General features: G+C 39.7%; 1 protein-coding gene across 1 annotated transcript in view; it reads right to left on the bottom strand.

The window, feature by feature from the left end:
- Positions 1–21,660, bottom strand: part of atp6v1ba (ATPase, H+ transporting, lysosomal, V1 subunit B, member a) — a 34,683-nt gene that overhangs the window by 8,604 nt on the left and 4,419 nt on the right. The window contains exons 2-9 of the mRNA XM_056395416.1: positions 10,222–10,277; positions 9,898–9,996; positions 8,003–8,096; positions 7,339–7,416; positions 6,870–7,009; positions 2,963–3,064; positions 1,457–1,554; positions 1,071–1,194 (exon numbers count right to left, since the gene is read on the bottom strand). Of these exons, the coding sequence (XP_056251391.1) occupies positions 1,071–1,194; positions 1,457–1,554; positions 2,963–3,064; positions 6,870–7,009; positions 7,339–7,416; positions 8,003–8,096; positions 9,898–9,996; positions 10,222–10,277 (791 nt within the window). The remainder of the gene's footprint in view (positions 1–1,070; positions 1,195–1,456; positions 1,555–2,962; positions 3,065–6,869; positions 7,010–7,338; positions 7,417–8,002; positions 8,097–9,897; positions 9,997–10,221; positions 10,278–21,660) is intronic.

The following is a 21,660-nucleotide window of genomic DNA, read 5'->3' on the forward strand; positions in this document are numbered from 1 at the left end:
TAGCCGTATTGCGATTTCAATTATACCTCCATTAATTGTGCAGCCCTACCATGAACATATACACTGTAGTTTATTTTGATTCAATCCCACAAACACTACTGTTTGACAATTTTCAAATTCAAATTGATCTTCATTTGAATAATCTTATATTGATTGATAAAATCAAGATCTATCTTTTAATATATGTCTTTTACAGTCTACGGCCTTTTCCTGTGAAGCTGTGTGAGAAATAAAAACCTGGCAGACGTAGCTCCACTGAAGGCAGATGTGTGGCTGCATTTCAGATTCAAAAACTACGACAAGTGCTGTGGAAACACCGCAAATCTCTACACCAGCTAACGAGACGTCACAACAGACACTCAATCTGCAAAACAACATGCAAAACAAACCACACTGGAGAAAGCGTTTGTGTTCAAGTTACCATGGGAAATGATGGCTCCCAAAGCCTCAGTAATACACTAGAACCACGCTATGTTTCACCAACACGCAAACATTTCAGTGAAGTGGCTGCCTGCTGTTGATAATACACTGAAGATGTAAATAGTTCTGAGATCTGTTTGCCATCTCCACCACACCCTCTGCACTAAAAGAAGCACTTCAAAAAGTGCATTAATGTAACTGCTACAGGTCCATTCTTAATGTAAATTAATATTGTTAATAATACACCAGGTTAGATGAATATTTTTCAGCATTAGTTCTCTGAGAATCTCATATCACATCCTAGATTTTTATGTTTTCATGGAATCTGTTGACATTAAGAAAATATATTATTTTTTTTTTGTGGCAAAAGTGATTGCAAGTATCTAAAATAATGAATGTTGAAGTGAGAAGACGATCCGGCTCAGACCTTGATAAAGTACATCACTGGGATCTTTCAGTGGACACAAAATAAATCATTGTTTTTACTTACATCACTGGGTGCCTTTTTTAGTTTTCAACAGAAGCTGCATTAACCAAAGAACATCTAGACTGCTTTCACATTCAGCCTCTTCCAACAAGAACTTAGAAAGATGTGGCAGAATGTGAAGAATGTAACCAACAGGTCTGAGGCAGAGAAGGCAGGGTCATACCTCTCTCAGAGCCTCAGCGTACGAGCTCATGTCAGTCAGGATGACCAGGACGTGCTTCTCACACTGGTAGGCCAGGTACTCGGCTGTAGTCAGGGCCAAGCGCGGGGTGATGATACGCTCGATGCTGATTGGTCACAGAGGCAAAAAGCGGAAGTTATTATAATGAACACATAATAACCTGAAGTCTGAATTCAACTGGTCAAAGCAAACATTTATTCCAGATACAGGTCACACATTTGACATTAGGAAACACAACACATCTTCTCTGTCGTCCCTCACTGACAGAACAAACTTCAGTCATTTACTAAACAAAACACACACAGTAGTGGAGCAGCTGGTACGATCACTGCTCTCACATACGGAGCTCATTTCAGTGTAAATCTTACGTGGGGTCGTTGGCCAGGTTCAGGAACAGGCAGACGTTGTCCATAGAGCCGTTCTCCTCAAAGTCAGACTTGAAGAAGCGAGCGGTCTCCATGTTGACCTGAAGGATATATGATACAAGTCAGTGATGCTGAGGGAGTGTGGCCAGAAGATCCTGAACCATTCTGACAGGATATAAAACATGAGCATCAGACAGGTAACATTACCTTTATGTTGCTCTGTTACAACAGAAGCTTCAAACTGTGTGATGCACACAATTAGACAAGCCTCTCTATTTCTGTTGGCTGCGTGTTGAGTGTTTTGCTTGATATTTATCATTTCATCTACGCAGTTGGCATTTTAGCTTCACACAGCAGCCTAGTCTGTTATGACTTTTATGTCAAAGTGTATTTAGTATTCAGACATGAGACCAACAAGGTGCATGTCTGACCTTCAGCATTCCTGCTTTACCTGCTTGACTAAAATTAGACAAACATTGACATGTTTTCTTTGAGACCAACTTGTCCAGTGTTATTGTCAAACTAAAAGTAAAGAAACCTGATTAAAACTCACTCTCAGGATTAAGGCTGAGAAAGAGGCTATGGTGGAAAAGTCTTTTTTTTTTTTTTTCTTATGAAGGTTCAAAGTGAATGAAATGAGCTAAAGTATCTAATACTGAAGTCTCTATTTAATTATTATTTTAATGGCTCAACTTTATCTATTTGTATGTTTCTTTCATGTTATTTTATTTCAACATTTCAATCCTGTTTCTTTTGTGTTTGTGGTTAGGAAACGAGGATTTATCCTCCATGTGTTACAAATAAAGTTAGTTTAAAAAAAAACATCCTAATGTAAGTGCAGTCAGATTCTTTTCTCTTAGTCCTTATGAATCCTCCTTCACATCTTTCCTACATGTCATGTTTCCATCGAGGTCAAGGAGAAGTGGTTAGAAAAGGAGGTTATTTTGACTTATCGGCCCAAATCTAAAAACAGTGGAGGGTTTTATATTTTAATGTTTTTTTTATCATTATACAGATGCATTGCTGTTACACTGTGGCATTTAAACATATTCATATCCATGTGGTGACTTGTATAAATTCCCTATTCTCCCACTAGACTGACCACAGAGGGCTGTGAACTAGTGGAGAAGTAGAAGAGGGAAGGGTTACCATTTATCAAGTGAACCTGTGTGTGTGTGTGTGTGTGTGTGTGTGTGTGTGTGTGCTGGAGGTCAGCTTGTCACAAATGGGGTATTAGAGCAGACGGGCGGAGCAGCTGAGGAGGAGAGAACTTGATACTGCAGGGCTGACAGTGTTAAAGGAGCTTTTGAATGAGTAACCTGTCTACATGGCCGGGGGATATGCTCAGAGGCGCAGAAATAACAAGAGGGAATTAAAGGTTAAATCACCTGGTGAATAAAAGACAGAAACCAGGGTGGGAGAAAGGGTACAAGGTGTCACATCAGGGTTAAGAGGGGGATTAGGGTGACAGATGGGAATAAAATAAATGTTTGAACACGGCCTGCTCACCCCCATGGCTGCAAAGACAATGGCAAAGTTCTCAGCACTATAGTCCATCACATCCTTGGATTTCTGCACCAGGCCAGCCTGGCGACAGATCTGAGCAGCAATCTGAGAGGAAGAAAACAGAGTTTTAGACAGTCAGGACCTCTCTGGGTCAACACAGGTTCAACAACATTTTATTGAAGGGAGACCGCTTATCCAATCAGCATCCTTGTTATTAGGTTTAGTTTTCACATTTGTAAATACCTGAGATCATAGATAACTCAAACTAAAAGCTTCAGCTGAGATCTGTGATCAACTGTTACTGTATGAGGAGGCAGAAATCATAAAGCCTGGAGCTGTAAACTAATGTTCACAATCTGATAATAATGTAAGATATGATATACTAACAGTGTCAAACACACTGAAGTAACAGGCATCACCTGCGTACTCTTCACACATTATTTTTCAGTTTTAAACATTGATATAAAACATGATTAAAGTCTAACTGGAAGAAACTCCTGCAACTGGTGTCACACAATCACACACATCATTTCTCTTGGTCTCGTTACAGACAATAATTATTAGTGGATCAATTCATTCTTCATACAGAGAACTTATCTAGTCCTTTATTCATTACTGCATTTCTTACAACAAACCACAGTCAATCAAGTTTGCTGAGTGACAGAGGAACTTCATTTGCATAATGCCGCTATCTTGATGTGGCCTGATCTCTCCGTGCCCCCAAGTCCACACACCTGGCCCACAGAGGACACCAGCACATGCCTGACCTCTGTGACATGTGCTTACAACATGTGGTCGTCATCATTACTGTGATTCTGTCGTGGGACAGTTATGATTAAGTCACAGTGGTGATAGGTCTGAGGCTGATGCTCTGAACTAATCAAAGATGCTCTGACAGATTTGCTGAAGTTTTCACTATGACATCAGTTAAAGTCATCACGCACACTGTTGTCATATTATCACACTGTATAAGTTGTTACAATTGTCACATTAGCCACATAACATTAGCATACACTTAAAGCTGTGTTTGTGTATTCACTCTCCTTTTGGCTCCGTTTTGGTCTCCTCCACTTCCTGTGAAAAATACCTACTTCTAAGCTGCTAAATACTCGACTATGTTCACCGCAAACAGCTAACTCTGTGTGTGTCTGCTGTTGGTGCTTGGCATACACTTAGACTGAAAACAGCTGGAGATGATGAGAGTGATGACACTGAAGCATATCAGTAAAGCTGTGAGCTTCAGCTTCATTTGAGACAGATTATGCATCATATTCTGTCTTTTTCTGTCTCGCAGATGTCACATGATCCAGGAGCACTTCATTTACTGACATCTTTTCTCTTTAATTTCTCTAGAGCTTGCTGAATGATTTCAGGCTTCCTTACACTGATGGAGCTAATTAATGCTTTTCTGTGAATACTTACCTAAGCTACTGTACCTCTAACATTGGTTAACACTACAGTCTGTTTTAAAATAAACCCAAATGGAACAGATTTTTACGCAGAGTAACGCAGTCACTTGAAGAAAAAAAGAAATTGTTAATATACCAATAATGATAATTATTAATGATATAATTATCTCAGAATTTAGATGAATATGTTAATTCACAAAACAGAGCAGTTTTTTTTTTTTTTCTCGAGTGAATGCATTATACATCTGTAGATTTTAAATCAGAAACTACTAAAATATAGTTGTGTTCTGATTCTTCTGTTCAGCCAGGACATGATTCGAATTCTCCACAATACAACAATAGTAAAATATTTCCAATGCAGTGTTGTACTATTACAAAGCTGGTTAGAGTGACAGTGAGAAAAACATCTACATCCCACTAATAAACAGAGGAATCTGTCCGTCTCTATTTTAATTTCTCGACATCCGCTCACTGACCAGACCTCAGACTGGTCAGGTGTGTTGTCGAGGACCAGAGGAGATGCGGTGTCGACTGTGAGGGTTTTTCAATGAAGCGGATCTTGAGACGATCTCAACATCGACAGGGGATTCGTCCGTTTATTTTTCTGGACTTTCCGTTTCTATGGTAATCACGATTTCTTTTGATGATGTCACTGATGATGTGTGTTACCAAAAGATCATGGTCCAGTGTGACAGCCACTGCAATGTTTTTTTTGCGCATCTTTAATTTCTACTTGCATTTTGGAAACAATTGATGATGGCAGATAAAAATAAAGAAAATCTATCAAAATCTCAGTTACATTGACACATTGTCTTGTTTGCTGTGTCAGTAACAGTGTAAAAATGAGGTTTTAGTGGATATTAAAACATCTCCTGAACAAAACACAAAGAAAAACATTCTTGTTACTGTCTGATAATGGTTTTCCATTGTGAGAAGGTAACAGCATTAAATTTTGTCCCTGAGCACTGGCGTGTAAAGAACTGTGGCAGATAAAAGAAGAATACAAGGGTCAACATTGGTTTCTGAATCTTTTTTTTTTTTCAGCTGAAGTGTATCAAGAGCAGCCAATGGTCACTCAAGAAACCTCAATTGTGCTGGAGTGGTTCAGTAGATTGAATCAATCAATAATTGTTTCGCCAAACAAAATGGAGTTGTCTTTGAGGCCATTTTTTATTTCATTTTATTTCTTTTTTTTTTTTTGCCTTGAGATGATTCCAGGAGCTGTCCTACTTAAACTAGCGGACTGCTGCAATCCTGCTGGAAATAACAGATCACTCTCCTTCTTTAAGTATGACCTGATCTCGTTGGTTTGATTTCCACTCAGCCACAACAAAGCTGTGTGCGCTTGCAAAGGCAATCGTTACAACACACACTGTAGCAAAAGCCAGAGCTGGATGAATGCCATACATGCACATGGGGGTGAATATCTAATAATCTGTTACTTAGAAAGGAATAATATTGATCTACTAGTTAAAAACTTTAACATCTTATATCTTATAGATTCCACAACAAATTCAATCCCAAATGCTTCTTGTGTACTTCATGTAGGGTGGCATCAGAGAAGACTGAGACCCCTTCCCTTTCTGTGTTAAAGCTACCACTTTGCTCATCAATCTATTCTCAATAATCCATAATGTTGTATGTGTGTAGTGACCAGCTGTGCATGGTGCACAGAGGAAACAGAAGGAGTTCAGTGTTTTTCAATCAGTTTATCACTGAATGTTAATGGGGGAAAAATTGCAGGGTAGTCGGGTCTATTTTTTTTTTGATAGGGGGGAAGTAACAAAAACTGCTTACTGCAAAAAATAAATTTCAATTGCTCATTTCACATCTATTTTATAATTCACATGCATTTTCATTTTATCAATTAATGTGTTACTTCCACCCTCATATCCTTTTGTTGGACGCAGAAGGATCAGAACCCACAAACTGCCACTTGGGGCTATATTTATTATTTTTATTCTTCTTCTTCTTCTTATTATTATTATTATTATTATTATTATTATTAGAACCCAAAGCACCATGTTCTACCCTATGGAAAGTGCCATGTTTATTATTACTCTTAGGACAAACGAGTCAAATTTTTTAGTGGCTACAGGTACTCAAAAAACTCCAAAAAGCCTGCACCTGCATCACACGTGGTGAAACATTATACTGTATGTTTTGTGGGTCATGTGCATGGGTGTGGTGTTGTAAAATGGCTCAATAACGCCCCATACAAAAATTTAACAAAGTAGCCCTGGAAGTATGTGTCACACGTGTTCGACTTTTATATTTTGTTTTCAAATTTGTTAACTTCACTTGAGGACATTTATCAGACTTCACACAGCTCCCTCATATGCATGAGTACTCCCTTACTTGTGAACACATTGTGATGTGTTTACCTTTAACTAAGAATTTACCAATCAAATAAATAATCACTGTATAAATAATTACAGATTTAACCAGGCATCAGGTGGATTTTTGTCTGTCTGTCCGTTGACATAAACCGATGTTCTCACCTCATTGTGTGGCAGCCCAGCAGCTGAGAAAATTGGGATCTTCTGTCCTCTAGCGATGCTGTTCATGCCATCAATGGCGGAGATGCCGGTCTGGATCATCTCCTCGGGGTAGATACGGCACTGAGGATTGATGGGCTGACCTGGAAAACACAGACACACCATTTCTCTAAGAGACCCCCCTAAAAAAAACAATGACAACCTCCATGTTTATCAGACAGGAAACAGGAAACCTCTTCCAACAAAATGAAGCAAGAAAATAATGATTCAATACAATAGCTCTCTATGTTTGTTGGTGTGATGGGCTAAATGCATTCAATGTAAACGTTTAAGGCCAAACTTTAGGGTTAGGTCAGCAAGGCCATATAGGTTTGATATCGATTTTATATGAGTCACCTTTCTCTAAACTAGAGCCTCAAAAATGAACAATGAATGAGTGTTAACAGGAGGAAACAGGTCACTGAGGTCATACCCATAATATCCAAGTAGTCCTCAGCCAGAACACTGGGCCCACGGTCAATGGGTTTTCCTGAGCCGTTGAACACACGCCCTGAAAAGAGAAGATTTTCTGCTTTGAGCCGAGTAGGAATCAGGTCTATTGTGTCATAAAGAGCAGCTATTTGGTTTATCTGAAAGTTGAATTCAAAGGTAATTACTAAAAATACTAATAAAATACGATTCATTAGATGACACTTCCAACCACATCTGATCTATTCTGTTTTGTGTCAGACTCTAAAATGGATGAGAGTGCTCCTGGTGGCTCTTGTTGAGTCTACTAGTAGCAAGTGCAAGTAATTATTAATTCATGGACATGATTAATGATATTTCAAAAACAAAAGCATGTTTACTTCATACAGCTGTTCAAATATATGTAACCTTGTGCTGTACTGAGATAATCACACTGATTGAGACATTCAGAGATAAGGTTTATAAAAGGTTTGATTCAGGGTTGCTTTTACCATTCACTGAGTAGATTCAAAACATTAGTAAAATGAGCAAATTGAAGGAAAATGCAGCATTCAACATGTAAAATGTTCATCTTTGTGTTAAAAAGCAAAGAATGAAGAGAATTATGTGGAGGATTATTACTATATCACTATATGTAGATTCAATTTGCCGTGTGAAGCTCATCGTACCCAGCATGTCCTCTGACACTGGGGTCCGCAGGATATCACCAGTGAACTCGCAGGCCGTCTTCTTGGCATCAATGCCTGATGTTCCCTCAAACACCTGAACACACACACACACACACAACAAGCAATTATGATTTTTTTTTTAATTTTTCTCCAGACACCATGGTGAGTTCCAGGTGTCCACAAAGAGTACAAGACACTCTGTGAAACTGCACTGGTGCTAAATGCTCACATAAGCATGCTAAAATGTTTACAATGATAATACTAGCATGTTAATGTTTAGAAGATACAATGCTTAACATATTTACCATGTTGGTTTAGCATGTTAATCTTTGCTAATTGGCATTAAAGACAAAGTAGAGCTGGACATTATGGGACTGTCATTGGTTAGAAAAGGTATTTAGTCACAGACCAAAGCATCAAAAAGAAACTTTGATCTGATGATAGAGCTACATGAAAAGTCAGGAGTAGTGATGTCACGAGAACCCATTTCACATTTGACGCAGGTCATCGAGGACAAGTTATAGATGACCAAAAGCCAGTGGGCATAAAGCGTTTCAATGACTTCACTTTGGGTAAACGAACTGTCATCTCCCCTCCACCTTCTGCTCTCATGCAGCTTCATATAAGCTCACTCCACCTCCACGTCTAATGGTTGGTACTGTGCAGTCACTGTGGTGGCCCTGGTTTGGTCCACACAAAGGATGCTGGGCCTCATCCAATCCAGACCAAATTTTTCTGGTTTCATATTACCAAACGAGCTGCCGATACTCATCAGGTTATGTTTCATCTTTTTTGGCAAAGTGTAATCCTGCATTTTGTGAGCACTGGTTTATATCTTTGACTGTGTATGCAGAGGTCGACTTCATGCAGTGTCCTTCACACTGTCTGATCAGTTTCCACAGATACTCCCTGTGCCAAGTCACCCGTTCTTATCCATCTGTTTTTCAATACAAGGTTGAATAAATAATGACTGCAGTTCTCATTTTTTGAGGCATCACTCAACCTGCTGACATTGGTAGTATGACTCTGTTCAATTTGTTCACTCGCCTCTCCTTTATGAAGTCTGGTTTCATACTTGCTCAGGCAACCATGTTGCATTAGACACAACCCAAGCCAAAACTGAGAAAGCTGTGGTGGAGGATATTTGATAACCTTGTTCATGCAGTTAGCCTTAACTGGAAATTACAGGTGTGATCGTTGTTGTTGCAGTCATGCTTTTGTTGCATCGAGGTTGTTCTTTGGGGCTGCATGTATCTATCTGACCTCTTCGTTTTTAATAATTCATAAAACACCTTTCAACTTCAAACTAATGCAGTTATTCTAACATGATATTGTTCTGAATCATTTAACATTTTAGTGACTGGATGTTTATTTTCTTTTGAAAGGACGAGTGTGGAGGATTTAGTGACATCTAATGTTGAAGTTGCCGATTGCAACCAACTGAATACCCCTCCCTCCACCCCTCCTGCCGTCCCTCCCTTTTCAATCGTGTAGGAGAACCTACGGTGGCCTTCAGGTGATATGAAAACGTGAAAGGTCCTCTCTAGATCCAATGTTTGCTTCGCCATTCTGGGCTACTGTAGAAACATGACGGTGCTACATGGTGGGCTCTGTGGAGGAGAACCTGCTCATTCTAAGCCAACACAACATTCTTAGTTTCAGCTGATATAAACTAATGAAAACATAATTATTAACCTCTCTAAATCCTACACACTGGTCTTTTAAAGCTGGACACTGTGGTTTATAGCAAATGTTACTCAAACAGGAGTAAACTGCATTTATTGGGGACTATTTTGAGCGGTGGAGTGATACACATTCGGTGCCATAGCGAGTATTCACAGCCACAGGAACAATAAACAAGAGGTGCACCAGGTGCCAGTCAGTCAGTTTCTTACCTGGACAACTGCCTTGGTTCCGATCACCTCCAGGACCTGCCCACTCCTCTTGGTGCCGTCTGGCAGGGTCAGGTGAACAATCTCTGCGTATCTTGGGAACTAGTTCAAAGAGATTGAACAGTTTAACTACAGCTGCTCAACAATTACATTTATAATCACCAATACAAACATGAAAACACATTTTTCAGTTTGCTGAATGGTAGTGCTGACAATCCCAACCTCATTAATAAATACTATCAATGAATCTTCACAATAAGTGAATATAAATTAATGAGTTTTAGGAGGAGTAGATACACGAGATACACAGTTTAATAAAAACCTCACCTTCACATTATCCAGGATGACAAGCGGTCCATTTACACCTGACACAGTGGAGTAAGCTGAAAGAGGAGAGTAACATCATCGTTACATCGAGAGTTACAGATCTCTGAATGGTTTTTTTTCTAAAGTCCTCACAATGCTATTGGATGGAATACGTGTTTATAGGTCCGGTCATCAGACCATGAACTCACACTACCTGCGAATTTTTCTCCGAGCTCAAATCCTTGTTTTACTGGACTGGAATTGTCAAGATTCAAGTAAGTAAATTAGCCGAAATATTTTTATTTGTGTTTATTACAAAGTCCAGAACATGTAGATGTTAAAAGTTATTGTGGAAAACATTCATCAAATTTGATTTTGAGCTTGTTGTGTCTATGTTGCAATTTTACAACACTGGGCCTTTGTGCTAGTTACAATGGCCCGTGCACCAACACATTACATGGAGAAACTGAACTTCTCACTTGTTCACATATGGAAAAAAAAATACCATTAGAAATATAATATATGCATTGATTCACTGTAACTAAGTTCTATATGTGTTTTCTCTGTTATTCTTTTCTAGTTTAGACCAGAATTGAATAAATTAATTAATAGTTTTTGGTATTTGAAACTCTATCTGTAGCAGCATTTAAAACTCCATCTGCATCTAATCAGTTTTTTTTTTTTAGCTTTGTGAGTTTGCCCAATAGCTGCTTGTTGCATGTGGAGACTGGAAACAGCTTCTGAATGTTCTGGGATGGGTTGGGGGATGTTTGTTGCTTTGTTCATGCCCACATTACAGACCATTCTCACCTGTGCCTGAACAATGCAACAGGCATGTGTTCTGGGGGATGGATGCATGCGTCCCTCTCAGTATGATAATAGAGGCAGAATAGGCCAGACAGCGGTGGAAGTGTTCCGAGTGAAGATTCAAGATCTAATCGTAATCCTTTCCACCGTCACACAATACTGTCTATCATATGTATGTCATTATATTTTTTGCCTTTCAGAATGCCACAGCACAGAGAGATCATCAATACACTGTGACTCTACACTCTGTTGACTATGACAAAATTTAGTTTTGTAAATGGAACAAGTAGATTTGTAATTTAAATTTGATCCTACATTTTTTATTAAAAAACGACTTCATTAAGATATGACTGCTGTGTTATTATTATTCACAATGTAAACTATTATGGGGCTAAATAGGCAGTCAACCCTGCAAATGAAGCCTGAGTTGTTCTGTATATATGTTCAGATAATGTGAGGACAAATACAGAAATTCTGCCCCCAGTGCGGCCCAACGATGCAATATTACGTTTTCCTAAAAACTTACTAAAACGTAAAAAATTCTAAAACACTTAATTCCTGCACCAGAGGCCTCCTACAACAACATCTGGAAGGTTCAAACATTTTTTGCTCATTTTTTGCTCATTTTTTTCTATATCTGGGTTTTACAGGGTTAAGAGGCCACAGGGCAGTAAAATCAGGCAGTGCTGACAATATCCCACAATTGACAATTTCCTTGTGTAGCTGAAAGCTGAAGTGCTCACAGCCAATGCAGTTAATAATCACAAGCTGACCTTTCACGGTGAGATGCAAACAGCTTTCATGCCCAAATGTCAGAGGCAGGCAAATGTCAGGAAAAAATGCATGAAATTCACTTGTTCACGAAGGGTGAGGACAATTACACAGTCGCATAGTTAGTTCTGAGCCTCACAATGACAGACTGCTAAATGAAGGGTCATCACTGATGAAGGTTAGTGGAAACAGCCTGTGGCCTTCCCCCATATCAAACAATAATAACTGCAGCAAGATGTACTGAAAGAACATACTAGAGCTCAATGAAAACTAACATTGCACAATGCCATTTCCCTGAACTTCAGCTGCTGCAGACTTCTGTAATCACTATAAGAAGACACAGTAAGTCACTTTTTTATTTGTGCTTAAAAGAGCATTCCAGTGGTTTCACACAAACAGTGCAGTAAATCCAGTGCTCACAACTTATATCACCAAAAGACAGTTCACAAGTGATGCAAGTGGTGCCATCATTTTTAAATGTTAAAAGTTTTTCCTGGTTCCAGTTCATTTCAGAACACTATCAAAATCAACTCACATAGACATGAAAGTTGCTCAGCACAGTTAACGCATCATAATGAAACTTAGGTCCACACTGGCTTTTGTTAATTACGTCATTTGAGAGTTTTAATTGTGTTAAAACCACTGAGTTTTCTGTGAATCCTTCCTGCTCGTCTGATGAGAAAGCTTCTCCCCTCAGAAGCTGATGATAGGAAACTCAACAGGGGCTACAAATACCCAGCAGACATGAGTGATGGAAAAAATGTCAATTTGTCATCAGTTGTAGTGAATGGTGTATGGTGAGGGAGCAGAGAGACAGGCACTAAGCCAGAAGAGTGCCAGACTCTGGAAGAACAGATGACAGCTGGTGGTGTAACTGTGACTGTGCTAAAAAAAGGTATGAATGGGACCACAGGAGCTGGAGTAAGGCGGTGATGCTGCAGGTGAACCCATAACAAGCCATCCTGATTCCAGCACTCACCTGAATCCTGCTGTTTTTACATTTTTAAAAGATTTTTTTAAAAACTCGACTGCAAGAGGCAGCTAGTTCCAGTAGGCCCTGATGGTAACCTGTGCTTACTAATAGGTAGGGAGGATGTACATTAATGAATCCTGACTTATATTAAGTCCGGTTCTTGGCCTGTCACACCGAGTGAAGAACATCTGTATATCCCTCCTGTGTTTAGCTGGCGATCAGAGCTACTGGCTCCTTCTGGGCCAAAGCTAGGTGTCTGAATACTTATGTCAATGTGATATTTCAGTGTTTAATTTTACTTTTTTTTTTTTTTTCGCAAAAGGCTGCAACATAACACTATGTGGAAAAATTCAAGGGGTCTGAAGACTTTCTGAATGCTCTGTATGTCATTAAAACACAGTAGTTGGGTGAAATAAAATATTGTGTCCATTGCGTAAATTTGGATTAAAATGTTTGAACAGCAACAGTGTGAAGTGGTGGTGGGGGGTAGTGCTGCCCATCGTAGGGTGGGATCTCATGTCAATTTAATGTACTTATATTACAATTTATCAAATAATATATCAATAACAGATGAGGAATTTATGACTTGTAATCATTAATTTAACATTTTATATTTGCAACAAAGAAAACTTCACAATCAAAACAAACATTTCATCCAGGTATAGCCTACACACGTCTGCAGGACAAAATCTAAGTTCAGCTTACAGGCCAGTTTAAAAATGCTAAATAAACCAGACTGAAATAAATCCTAAAGGAAATGAGAGAAACAGATCATATGGTATGGACCCAACCTGTCGCTTTCATTGAATGAAGAAATAGTCTGTTCGCGAGTTTGCAGCGAATCCGCTGACAGCCCCCCCTCCTCCTCACCATCCCTCTGCACATCTGCAGACTTGAGGGTAAATGCAAAGACATGGGACTGGAGGGGGTGGGGAGCTCGAGGTGACAGCATTGTTTCCACTGGGTTTTCTATCATGGTCTGGTGTTCCTCTTTATCTGTGAACTGTCAATCTCAGGACTGATATCAAAGGCGCAAGGAAATTAGAACAGACTGGTACGAACATAAAGCACTAAAGCTTAGCGGGGTGCATCCACTATGCCACTAATTAGGCAGAGGCCAACAAAATAACCTGTCAATGCACTACAATATTGCAGCTATTTCCCACACACACCTGCATTTCGCTCTCTATGAGCTAGACAGGCAGTGTGTGTGTGTGTGGAGGGTGTAGTGGAAGGTGATGGTGAGGGGCTGGGGCAGAGACTGTTAAGAAAATGATTCTAGATCTAGATCCATTCTAATTTTTCTCTGCTACTTCATTGTAACATATACAGCAACATAGATTTCATGTGCAGTCCACTCCTCTGTAATGATGGGACAGTGTGAGTGGACGGTAAAAATGCATTTCAGTCTTAACCATGTGGACAGAAACATAATTCAGCAGGCTTATACTACATCCAAATCTACATGTTAAATGTAAAGTGTACTTGTCCTTCACAACAGGACAACATGCATGTCAACTACAGTCTGTCATTCTGCTGTGAGGCTTCAAACCTGCTCCAAGAATTATTAAGGAACATTTTTATGACAATGATTGACATCTTTTTACTTTTACCTCAGACTGTTCCTACCACACAATTTACAAAAAGACATGCTTTTATTAAAATTCCATCAGATTTTCACATTACATTTTTTTGTTCCTCCTCACATATGGCAGATTGTCCATGTTGGCCATGTTTATAAAAGGACTCAATAGCTACGTTTAGCCTACAAATTGTCCACAGATCTCAAAAGAGATACATATGGCTATTTCCTAAATAGTGATAATAGTGCTGCAGGGAAATTGGGCAACATAATTATACAGGAACCTCTCGGGGATCCATAAGTCTGTGCATCTTTGGGTAGACTTTGGTCACAGTGACAGGGGGACGGAAATGTAATTTCAAGACCTTTTAAGTGACTCTGACTTGGTTCACTCACTATGACCATCAAGTTACATTTGACCACCACAAAATCACAGAGACATACAAACAAGAAACGTACAAACAAAAGAGATAGATAGAATCTACTGTATTTGGTGGCTGCAGCTGTCAGAGGGCATCTACTGGATTACTACTGAAAAGCTTGAACATACGAACAAACATGTATCATTTAATGAATTTGCCTTGATATTTTAAAGTTTCTTTAATCTGCAGTCAAAAAATGTGGGGAAAAATGTGGAGACTTTTATCAGTTAAGTGTACATACTTGTACCACATATGGTGTACGATTTAATTCTGCCCTAACATCACCCTTGTTTGATTCCTTAAGGAACATTTATCAGACATTTGGTGGCACTAAGTCTTAAGTGTGTATAATTCCTGAATGAGTACTTTCAGTGGGATTAAAGGCCTAACACTGGCTCTATATGCTAGCCCATCATTATAAGAATGAAAAAAAAAAACAGGACACTTACATAGAACTGTGATGATTTAAAAAAAGTGGTTTGCTCTCTCATTTCACAAGATACAATTGCTCAATGGCCTATATGTTCATGAGGTGTGAAGTAGCAACATTTCCCATTAGGTTTGGAAAACTTTCTCCACCCCTCTTTTGCTACTTCAGTTCAAGTGCAGCAGTCCCCTGGCTTGGCATGCAACGGCAGTGTGGGTCACCCTGCAGCCTGTTCAGCTGCCAGAGCTCTTTGTGTACAAAGATGTTAATTGGTCCTAATCCGCCACTAGAAGCTGTTTTGGTAGCCTGACCTCGCACCCTGAAGGACACCTTGGTGTGAAATACTAAAGAGCCTATTCAAGTGCCAGAGAAAAGAGGCACAGAGCATTCCAACACAATTCAATTTCCCAGCTGAAAGGGGTTTGGGTGGGGGGTTCGGTGGGTGGGGGGGGTGGGTGGTGTGGGGTAGGGAGGTGGGGGCTGGAGCTGGGATGGAGATGAGGGTGCATCATCATTCTGACAATAAATGAACGCTACAAAGCAGTGGCTGCTGTGATGTGCAGCCTCACAATCACGCCTTAGCCTCTACTTCAAGGGATTCCCACAGCCCCACTGGACATGGGAATGCTAATTGCCTCAAGCCTACAAGCAGTCCTCACCCCCACCTCACCTCACCCCATACACATAGCCAAAAACATGTAACAGTCCATAAACCAGCGGGATTAAATTACTTACAATCCCCAGACTCATTCTATAACCTCTGTTTCTATGTTGTCGCTGTCAGGTTTCCATTGAAGTGAATGGCTAAAGGTGGCAGCCCAAAATAAAACAGTCTATTACAGGTCCACAAACATGTGTAGCTCCACTACACCAGCTGTGATTATTTACCCCCTGCACACCTGCAGGGGCTTAGAACTACAACTGTGATCAAAGAGCAGCTCATTTGAAGATGTAGAAGCTTAAAGAATAGGAACGGTCTAATACAACACTGCCAGAAGAATGTTGACAGAGTTATTGATTGTTGTTTTTCCTCACACAAGTCAAGAGGAGACGCCTTCACAGAGTGTGTACAGTGTAAAAGATGGAGGATGAAAATCTACAGCTGCTTTTTATAAAGCCGACAAGCAGCCTTATCTTTACTGAGTTTACCTACAGGTAGGGCTGGGCGATATGGCCAAAACTGTTATAATTAAAAAAAAATTTCATATCAGTCGATATCGATATTTACACGATAAATGCCACATCGTTATATATCTTAGGTTTAAAGGCTGATTTATGCTCCTGGGTGAAAGTTGAAGAAACCAGACAGTCAACTGTGGTTTACTGTTTACTGTTCTATTTAGTCAGAACATGACAAACACTTTCCAAATAGCAGAACATTAAAAAACTCTGAGGTACAAACATTCAAAATATGATAAAATATGCATGATTAAAATCAAAACTTTTTTCAGTCGTTTTTACTCAAATTAAATAGAAAATGAAGTTCTGCAGTGTGATATAGCACACATGGAACACGACCAGACTGGGAAATAAAAATAATAATGAAACAGATAAAGAAGATTTGCACTGGGTACCGTCCTGGCGCTCGTTGAGGGTCCACTAATACTCGCTTGGGCCTGTAATTTCTCACTTTCTGTGTGTTCTAACGGGTGATATTGTTTGAAATGATGAAACAGGTTTGTGGTGTTGCCTGTCTTTGATGGAATGTGTGTCCGGCACACTTAGCAGTGCGCACTGCTCTGTTTTTTGTCGGACTGTAAATAGCCAAAACATCTCCTAACTACTGAAGTTGAATGGCCTCTCTCGGCGACGATATCTTTGTCCTCCGAGCTGCGTTCTGCTTTTTCTGCAGTGGAACTTATTTTTTGCCTTATTTGCTTACTCAGCTCCATCTTCAAGCACGTCAGCCACTACGTGCGTCTGTAAATAATATCACATGCATTTATACTTCTCACCGTGCATCCTAACTTGCGCAATGCAGGCCTCTATTCCTGCAGCATGATTGGCTGTTCGTGATTCATTTGCCGGCGTGCTATAAGCATGGAAATTAATTATATCGAACATTTTTAATGTTTCTATTGAGGAAAATAATTTCGCGGTTTTATCGCCAAGCCCTACCTACAACTGAACAGGGCATGGTCCTCCTATTCTTTAAGATTCATATTCATGAAACCAAGCCACCAAAGATTCAAGCCAAGAAGTCCAAATGTTATCATGGAGGGGGGAAACACAGGCAATGAAATGAACAGCAAGTCTGACTGGAACAGTTACGAAGGGACTGAAGTAAAAACATGGCTTTGAATATGTCTGTATTTATCAATGTCACTGCCTGTACAAAGCAAAATACTCCAACACGTGGCTCCATCAACATGTCACATGTCAACATGCCATCTCAGCATCAATAGGGATCTATCACAAGGTATTCTTGGATGCAATGATGAAATCACTATATCTTGTTATTCCTGTCAGTTGACACGTTGCAGATGATTTTATGTGTAACCAGTTCTCAACAAGTCTGCTTACCAACCAGGCAAAGCAGGCAACTACCCTGAAGCCCCAGTGCCCCTGGGGGTCCAGGTGGTATTCTAGCATAGCACAAGTTGTTGGTGTCTGGATTACTAAGAAAATGCTGTATTTACAAAGAGCTTTTTGGAAGGTTTCTGTGCTGCTAAACATGGTTTCTTGCTGGGAGCTGGTGGTGGTGAGGTCGCTCGCCAAGAGCTTCATCCATCATTGTGTTTAAAATATAAGAGGTTAGAGTACAGTCCTGTGAGCAGCCGCCTCTTCAGGCCCGACCGGACACCACAGTGACTCGTTATTGAAAAGTGACCAAACAGTCTGGCTGGACCAGGGCTAGCTGGTTAGCATGCTAAAACCTGTAAAACAAAGTGCATGTGCACTTGTTTCGTTTCAGCTCAGTCTGAGAGTTTGTACTGACAACTGGTTACATTAAGTGCAATAAAAATTTTCCAGCAATTATTATAAATCCCTCTAACACCAAAGACGGACAGATGTTGACCCCAAACGTCTGAAAGTCAGGACAAAATATCAGCGCTCTTTAAACATGCGCTGCCAACTCTCCTGCTAGCTACACAGAGCAGCTGATAGTCTTCCCCCCGGTATGGCCAACAGCTTTTACAAGAAATAAAAGCATTTCATGACATGCCTCTTACCGACCAATCTGTGTTATCAGATGTTTACAGTCCCCCTCCTAGTTTTGACACTCCTACAAAATGAGACGGGCTTTTGACCCTACAGGTACACAGGTACTCTGCATGAAGAGGATTCACTGCCTCACTGCACAGATGGTAAATAAATATCATCCGGCTCCACCCAGGATTATTTTCACAAGCAGAGTGGGGCCTCTTGTCTGTGGGGCCTGTCTGCTGGTGAGTAATATATTGGAGGAACAACGCTGTCAATTACATCAACATGGAGCAGAATTTCAAAGGCATGTTTCCAACATCTTGTGGAATCCATGTCACAAAGACTTGAGGCCCTACCCAGTATTAAGTCCATCACCTAAAACCTCAGTACAAAATGCACATTAAAATAAAAGTATTGTTGGGTAGAGACCAGAGCACCAGACCAAGAGGTGCAGTATGGAGACTTTTCCAGCTACATTCATTCATTCATTCATGGCAGCCAAGCACATCTGAATTTTCATCACCATGGCAATCCCCTCTGCATAATGTTGCATATGTATCACAATTTGTCAACAGTAATCATGTCACTCAAACAACATTGTCACAGCTGAAGCACCATTGTTATCTATTCTGTTTCAATTCTTTGCTAAGCTAAAGTTGTTGTGTAAAACTACTGCAGATCCACACATCCTGTAGTACCGCTAGGCCTTTGAAGCTAGTTTGTAGGTGGGTGACATCGTTTCTTTTGTGCCATCTATAGAAAAACATAGACAAAGGCAACAAGCAGAGATGAGATGGACACAACTCTACATGTTGTTGTTAGCTGGTCTACAGAAACAACAACTGTTCAATCAATTATCCTGAAAAACGGCAATTATTCCTAGAAAGCGCCACCACAGCTTCACTGTCAACTGAAATTGATGCTGGCCATTTCTACTGAATTCTTACACTTGGTCCTGACCATCAGCAGTATGTTGAGATGCTAAAGAAAAGACCACACTGCTTCCCATTTACTAGAAGACAGATACTTAAATATGTCCATGGTTAATTTTTTGCACTATGACGCATCTTGAAAACTATAGCACATACTCAGAAAGTTAACTGACTGTGGAAATGACAAGTTACATATATTACAATTATAAAAACTAAAATCTTAAACTATAATTACATAGTTTTTGAGATGAGATTGAACAGAGCATACAAAAAAGGGTAACAGGTCAGAATAGAAGTGCAAACTTTATCTTCAACTATAAGATTCATTATCTCCAGTACAGTGCAGCAGAACATCCTTCTGTGTCTGATTCAGTGGATAAAATATTCAAATTAAAATCAAGAACAATAATTTAAGAAATAAATAGGACAAAATCTATCATGAAATATTATACATCAGTATATAAAAAGGCTAAACCACTGACACAGTGTCACGCGGTTATTCCAACGTTTGGTAGAAGTTAAGCAGTGGAATGGGGAATTTCCTGTATTTGAAAATACATTTACTTCTCTAAACTGACTCAAAAACTCTTAAGAAGAAGAAGAATGTCAGGAAACGAAGGATAGACGGTCAGCAAGATAGAAGAAGTGAGACACTCACAAGGATGAGTTTCTGTTCATGCAACAGACAGAAATGGTGTCAAATCCTTAGCCCACATTTTAATGTTCTTTCATGAAAAGAATGGCAAACGCCCACGGCACAGTCTTTTTTTCTACTGACAAAGTAGCTGCTTAAGCCTAATTAGAATGTGGATTATAGAACTGTTACAAAAATAACATTGATTTTATAGAAATGACTTTCATAGTGACAGATGAGACATTTGTTTACTGTGACTATATTATTACAATTAATTAAATCTGTACAAAGAAGTATAGTGCCTTGCTCCATGTCTTTTCATAGCACTAAATGACAGAATGCACTACTAAAACAAAGACCAGCCATTTCTTGGGCTAATAGCTTTTGTCACATTTGACATGAGAGAGACAAAGGCCTCTTAAAAGAAAAGACTTGGTCTGATGAGAAATGTCTTTATTTGTTTATTTCCCTGCTCTGTCTCTGAGTGGCTTTTCAATAGTTGCCTCTCTTAGAGCTTTGTCAAGTCAATAAAGTACTGAAAAACCATCTCATTATCCTGATCTTATAGACTGCTTGACGCCTGGCAACTCTGTGATTTCCTACACTCCACACTGACGTTATAGTTGCTTCAACCTGACATAGACATGGCTGATTCTGAGGCCATTTGTCATGTGTTGATGTCAGATCGTATGATAAAGGAGACGTCCTGCCTCTAATAAATCCAGTCATGACATTAGCTATGTCTCAATTCAGGGGCCGCCCCCGTCGAAAGCTGCATGTGAAGACCAACTGCGTCACAGCGATGTGACAAGGCTGTCCCATTTTGACGGCTCAAATGTGTCCTTGGTTTCCTGGGCAATTAAAAATTCAACGGGTGGATCTTAAGCAGCCCAAAGATTCATTGCTTGCCAGTGATGGATCAGTTTTTAAAAAGAGTAGAAGGTGGACTTCTCAACAGCAGCTGAGGATAAACAGGAAATCCTCCATAGACCAGAGATGATATATCTTATCTGGTTTAGGAATGTCTCTGGATCCACCAGGAGGAGCTGAAAAACATTGCTGGTGAGAGAGATGTCTGGACAGCCTTGCTAGACCTGCTGCCTCCACGATGTGACCCTGCATAAACGGCTGAAAATTGAAATATGGATGGCTGACGAGGCTTTTTTTGATCCTTGATAGTATCAAACCAATTCAAGTCCATAAAAGTATCAAAGTTGGATACCCAGCTCTAGCTGGGACACTAAGGACTGTTCATTTGACCATGACAAATTTCTCCCCTTGATTTGGTTATTACACCACCCTCAGGGGCATTTTACAGATTTTACACATGAAGATTAGTTTTCTTGTCCTCCAAATACTACTTGGCAAATGAAAACAGTTGTATAATGTAATCCATGGCCCTGAAGGACCTCTGTCATGTCTCAGAAAATACCTGATTATGTCACAGTGATGTGATCATCTTGGTTTGGGCTTTGAGAAAACACAAATTTAAACTAGAATGGCTTAGTTCCTAACCAGTCGTGTGGAGTTTAATTAAAGAAGCTATCAAGCTGCATTATAGCATTTTTACTAAAATGTAGGATATCAGTCTCTGCTGCATCAATTCTGGTGCTTCTTTGTTTGACTGTAGTGAATCTTCCAAATTTAAAAAGGTGCTATACTAACCTAACTCAAATGTGAACAATGCTGAGGTTCAAGTCATAATGGCGCAGAAGGTAGTTACATGATTCTAAATGACAGAAAATCATGGTGTACCTTAAATTCT

This window comes from Seriola aureovittata, chromosome 14 (assembly GCF_021018895.1).
Source record: "Seriola aureovittata isolate HTS-2021-v1 ecotype China chromosome 14, ASM2101889v1, whole genome shotgun sequence".
Lineage (NCBI taxonomy): Eukaryota > Metazoa > Chordata > Actinopteri > Carangiformes > Carangidae > Seriola > Seriola aureovittata.